Source organism: Nyctibius grandis, chromosome 17 (assembly GCF_013368605.1).
Source record: "Nyctibius grandis isolate bNycGra1 chromosome 17, bNycGra1.pri, whole genome shotgun sequence".
In the NCBI taxonomy this organism is placed as follows: Eukaryota; Metazoa; Chordata; class Aves; order Nyctibiiformes; family Nyctibiidae; genus Nyctibius; species Nyctibius grandis.
Window position 1 is genome coordinate 10,250,882 of NC_090674.1, and position 4,847 is coordinate 10,255,728.

General features: G+C 65.5%; 1 protein-coding gene across 1 annotated transcript; it reads left to right on the top strand.

Annotated features, from left to right (window-relative positions):
* The first annotated feature begins 252 nt into the window (after positions 1–252).
* On the top strand, positions 253–3,621 carry LOC137671538 (SLAM family member 9-like). Its single transcript, XM_068415134.1, has 3 exons — positions 253–328; positions 2,927–3,247; positions 3,320–3,621. The coding sequence occupies exons 1-3, from the start codon at positions 253–255 to the stop codon at positions 3,619–3,621; spliced, it is 699 nt and encodes a 232-aa protein (XP_068271235.1).
* The last annotated feature ends 1,226 nt before the right edge of the window (positions 3,622–4,847 follow it).

Consider the following 4,847-nt stretch of genomic DNA (forward strand, 5'->3'; position numbering starts at 1 on the left):
AGATGGCACCGCATCCTTCCCCACCGCTCTGCGCCCCGTGGGGACCCGGGGTACCCCGGCACCCAGCCGGGCGGAGGGTTGGGGTGGGGGGGGACAGCGGGGGCGAGAGCAGCAGCACGTAGGAGATCTCACAGAGGCGGAGGGTGCGAAGGAACCGCAGGCGGGAGAGGAAGCTGGTGCTGGACAGTCGCCAGCTGCGAGGGGTTTCGTACCTCCGGGGCTGCAGGGAGCTCGCTCGGGTGCCACCGGGAGATGCGCCGGCATGGGGGTCCCCGGTACCCACCGGTGCTGCTGCGCCTGGTGCTGCTGGCCGCAGCCGGTGGCCAAGGTGAGGAGGGGATGAGGTGCCCAAGAGGGCAGGGAGGCGGCGGGTGAGTCCCGCTGCCTGCGCTGGTGCCCACTGGGCAGGGGGGATGCGTGGACAAGGGGGTGTTGCTGGGGCAAACCCGGGGTGCCAGGGACAGGCTGGCCGTGCCGTGCCGCTGGCATGAAGGTGGCCAGAGGCACTGAGTCCTGCGGGGTCACGGCCAGCGAGCCGGGCTTGGGGTCCCTGCGGAGATGGAGCAGGGCTGGGGGGGGTTTTTGGGGTTTTCTTCAGTTTTCTGCGTCCAGTCCTGCCCAGGGCAGGTAGAGCCGGGCCGGCTCCCCCGCAGCGCCGGTTCCCCTTTACGTCGCTGCCTGCGGCACGCAGGGCTTGCCCGAAAGCAGTCACTTCCCTGCCCATGCCCCTGACCCTCCCTGCACCCAGAAACGCAGCTTTTCCAGGCCAGGTCTCCCTGCTGAGCAAGCACAGCACCTTTCCCCCATGGAGCTGGCTGTGGCTGAGGGTTTTCTTCCTAAAAACAGCGACTCCTGCACAGGGGGAGTGGAGAAACGCCGGGTCCGGGGGCCAGCTTGGTGCCTGGAGCATCTCCTGGCTGCACCTCTGCATCCCCGATCGTGCCACCCTTCCCTGCTCTTGAGGAGCGTCACCTCCACCTTCCCTCTCTTGCCACCCTAAGACGCATCTCCCGGCCCCGTCACCCACCCTGGTGGTGCAGGGCTGGGGGGCACTCGCTGCTCGGGGGTGCACAAGACGGGGTGTCGCTTGCTTGAAGCAACCCCGGGGCTCAGCAGGGCTGCAAAGGGGGTCAACCTGCGGTGTGCTGCACCGTAACCTGCAGGCAGCAGGTTATCATCACACCTCCAGGCTACGGGGTGTATTTTTTGCATCATTTCTTCCCCAACTCTACACACCCACTGCCCTGGCACCCTCCCTGTGGGGCAGCTCCTCGCTGGGGCAGCTCGAGGAGCCTCAGATGAGGGCATCGAGGTGCCCTCACGCCTTTCTGGCAGCACTAGATGCCTGCAAAGCTGGAGTAAATGATCATCCCAATTTCTTGTAGGCTGGTTGGTACCTGGAGAGGTGGGAAGGGCCCCTGGGGTGGGAAGGGCCCCTTTGTAATGAGCTGCAGGTCCCAGGCGTGAGCCACTGGTGGGGGGAACTGATAAATAGTGTTTGCTCTGAGCCTGCTCCTTCAGTTCACCACGGTGGGATGCTGCTGGTGCTTGCTCTGGCTTCTCGTATTCCTGGATCTGCTGAGCACAGGGATGTCCCCGCTGCACCCCTGGGGTCTGGCGTGGGCCGGTGTCCTCGTGCCTGTGGGTTTGCAAGGGTTTGAGCTGGAGCAGCTCGGGGGGCTCCCAGTAGCAAAGCTGGTGGCTCTGCAGGTGCACCCTGAGCGTGGGTCGGGGTTCAGGCGGGTGGCACGGAGGTAAAGCCCTGCTGGGGTCTGCGGGATGGGTGGGCTAAGGCGAGCTCCCAGGGGCTGGTACTTGCCCTGATGGCCCTGTGAGCCGGGGTGGGTGGCTGTGTGGGGCTGCGCTGTGCGAAGGCGGCCCCCGGCGCTGCCCTGGCCACCCGCAGCCGCGAGGAAGCCGTGGGGCTGGGTGCGCGCTCGGCCCCGGCGCCTGCCGCTGTGGGTTTGGTTTAGGGGCTTTTTTATCTCGCCTCTGCCAGAGCCCTCGACATCCGGGGCTGCGCTGAGAAGAGGGAGGCAAGCGCAGAAACTTAAGAGAAAAAGGGTCCAGTGGGCAAAATTCCTGCTGTTCCCCAAGGTGGATGGGCAAGGAAGGAACTGGGGGCACAAATGAGCCATCAGATGTGATGATCAGAGGGTCTGCGGCCACCCCTGCTCTGGGCAGGGCGGGGGGGCATTGCGTGAGCATCTTCAACATGTGGTCGGAGCAGCGGGTGTGGACAGACATGCAACCAGCTTGGGACGGGGCAGAGAGAAGGGTACCCCCAGGATGGGGGTGGCGATGGGGAACCAGGCTGAGCTGGCCCCCGGGAAGCAGGAGGGGCTGCAGGTCTGGGGTATGGATGGGCTCCAGCGGCTGTGCCCCCTCCCCAGCCATGGAGCATCTCCTGGGGCCGTGGGTCTGGAACATGGATGGGCTCCAGTGGCCGTGCCCCCTCCCCAGCCATGGAGCATCTCCTGGGGCTGTGGGTCTGGAACATGGATGGGCTCCAGCGGCTGTGCCCCCTCCCCAGCCATGGAGCATCTCCTGGGGCCGTGGGTCTGGAACATGGATGGGCTCCAGCGGCCGTGCCCCCTCCCCAGCCATGGAGCATCTCCTGGGGCCATGGGTCTGGGGTATGGATGGGCTCCAGCGGCCGTGCCCCCTCCCCAGCCATGGAGCATCTCCTGGGGCCATGGGTCTGGGGTATGGATGGGCTCCAGCGGCTGTGACCCCTCCGCAGCCATGGAGCATCTCCTGGGGCCGTGGGTCTGGGGTATGGATGGGCTCCAGCGGCCGTGCCCCCTCCCCAGCCATGGAGCATCTCCTGGGGCCACGGGTCTGGGGTATGGATGGGCTCCAGTGGCCATGCCCCTCCCCAGCCATGGAGCATCTCCTGGGGCCGTGGTCCCCCTCTCCACTCCAGGAGCCCCGCCGTGCCGGGAACAAGCCGTGTCTGCCGAGGCAGCGCTGGAGCTGCTGCCGGAGGAACCCCTGCAGGGGTGGAAAACGATCGAATGGAGAGTGAAACTTGAGGCAGGATCCCAGAGCCGCATCCTGACGGCTGGGAAGGACGAAGATGTCCCATCCTTGATGGGCCCTTTTGCTGGGAGAGCTGTTTTCCAGCAGCAGACCCTCTCCCTGCGGATCAGCCCCGTCAGCCCAGCAGACAGCGGGGTCTATAGGGCAGAGTTTGAGGACGCATCAGGCACTTTTACCTCCGTGTGCTTCCACGTGTCGGTGTGGGGTGAGTAGCTGAGTCCCCATCACCCCACCACCCTGTCCCCCCCATCCCTTCTCACCAGCTCTGTCCCACCAGAGCCCATCCGCCAGCCCCATCTGGAGGCACACATCCTGCACCAGGAGCAGGGCTGGTGCAACCTCTCGCTGCTCTGCACCGTGCCCGGCGCCACCAACGTCTCCTACAGCTGGTCCTGCAGCGGGGACACCCTGGGACCCTCGGAGCACCAGCCCCGGCTACGCCTGCAGGTCCCTGGGGATGCTGACCCCACCATCTGCCACTGCAACGCCAGCAACCCCGGGAGCTGGGGCACGGCCAGCACCGACGTGGCGGCAGCCTGCAGCCCTGCGGCCCCGGGTAATTCACCCTCAGCTCCCTAAAGGATAGATTTAGGGGGTGCACAAGCCACGTGGCTTCCAGCCCTCTCTTGGGGCCCTTCACCTCCCTGCCTGGGCCAGTGAAACTGCGGAGGACGTCACGCTGACGCCCAAATGTGCCCAGCTTCCCTCCTGGGAAAGGGACGGTGACAGCCGAGCGCGGTGACCTGATGGGGGCTGAGGTTTCCAGGCCAGGTCTGTCCCCTGCGGGCTGCGCTGGAGGCTGTGCTCAGAAACTGCTCGAGGCTCTGCCCCGCAGCCAAGCTCCCCCCTTCTCCTCTCCTTCCTCCCCAGGGCTTTTCAGCATCGTTCCGTGGTGGGTGGTGGCCGTGTCCCTGGGGCTGGCACTGGCCATCTCCGTAGCTCTCGTTGTCACCTGTTACCGATGGAGGAAACGAGGAACGGACCCCCCGGGAGGTTTGTACCCCGGGGTCGGCTGTGGGGTTTGTCCGTGCAGCCCCTGCCCTCCTCCTGCCTGCTGTCACGCTCCTAACGCTCTCCATGCTGGCCCTGGGGCTCTCCCTCCTCCTGGGGCTGATGTGGGATAAGCCACCGGGGCTCTGTCACCCCCTGCCAGGTGCTGCGGAGGGCACAGCGTCTTTGCCCACCCCTGCTGATGCTGATGAGCTCAGTGAAGCAGCTCAGCAGCCCAAGCATCAGTGCCCAGACCTGGAGGCCTCGTCCCGTGGGGTCTAGAGGGCTCTTTGGGTTTGGATCTTCATTTTATCCCGGGCTGGAGCATCTCCTTCCAGCCCCTGCTGGGTGCCAGCAAAGGAGAACCTCCTGCTTGCCAAGGGACCTCTTCCTCCCTCTGCTTTGCCTTGCTCAAGGGCTGAACCCCCCCAGTCGGGGGGCTCTGACATGTCACCTGTCTCACACTGACCCTTCAAACTCCCGCAGGACACGTCGAGCAGACACTGACCGTCTACGAGGAGGTGGGCAAAGCTCGAACTAGCCAAGGCCCTGTAAGTGCCGGAGGTGTCCCTGGGCGTCCCCTCCCCATTCTTCCTGGAGGGATGAGACATTTGGAAATGTCTGTTGCCCCAGGTTGCATCCTCTAACCACCTGGGGTTGCTTTCTGCCCCCAGAATGGGACCAGCGAGGCCACCGTGGGAGGAAACACTGTCTACGCCGTCGTCTGTGCCAAAGCAGAGGTAGGGACAGTCCTGTGCTGGCGGTGGGGACTGGAGCTGCCCCAGGTGGGGACTGGAGCTGCATCCCCCTGCTGG

Excerpts from the sequence above, each read along its gene's own strand:
- LOC137671538 (XM_068415134.1), top strand. The coding sequence starts at position 253 with ATGCGCCGGCATGGGGGTCCCCGGTACCCACCGGTGCTGCTGCGCCTG. Across the intron at positions 329-2,926 it reads GGCCGCAGCCGGTGGCCAAG|GAGCCCCGCCGTGCCGGGAA; the intron begins GTGAGGAGGGGA and ends TCTCCACTCCAG. Across the intron at positions 3,248-3,319 it reads CTTCCACGTGTCGGTGTGGG|AGCCCATCCGCCAGCCCCAT; the intron begins GTGAGTAGCTGA and ends CTGTCCCACCAG.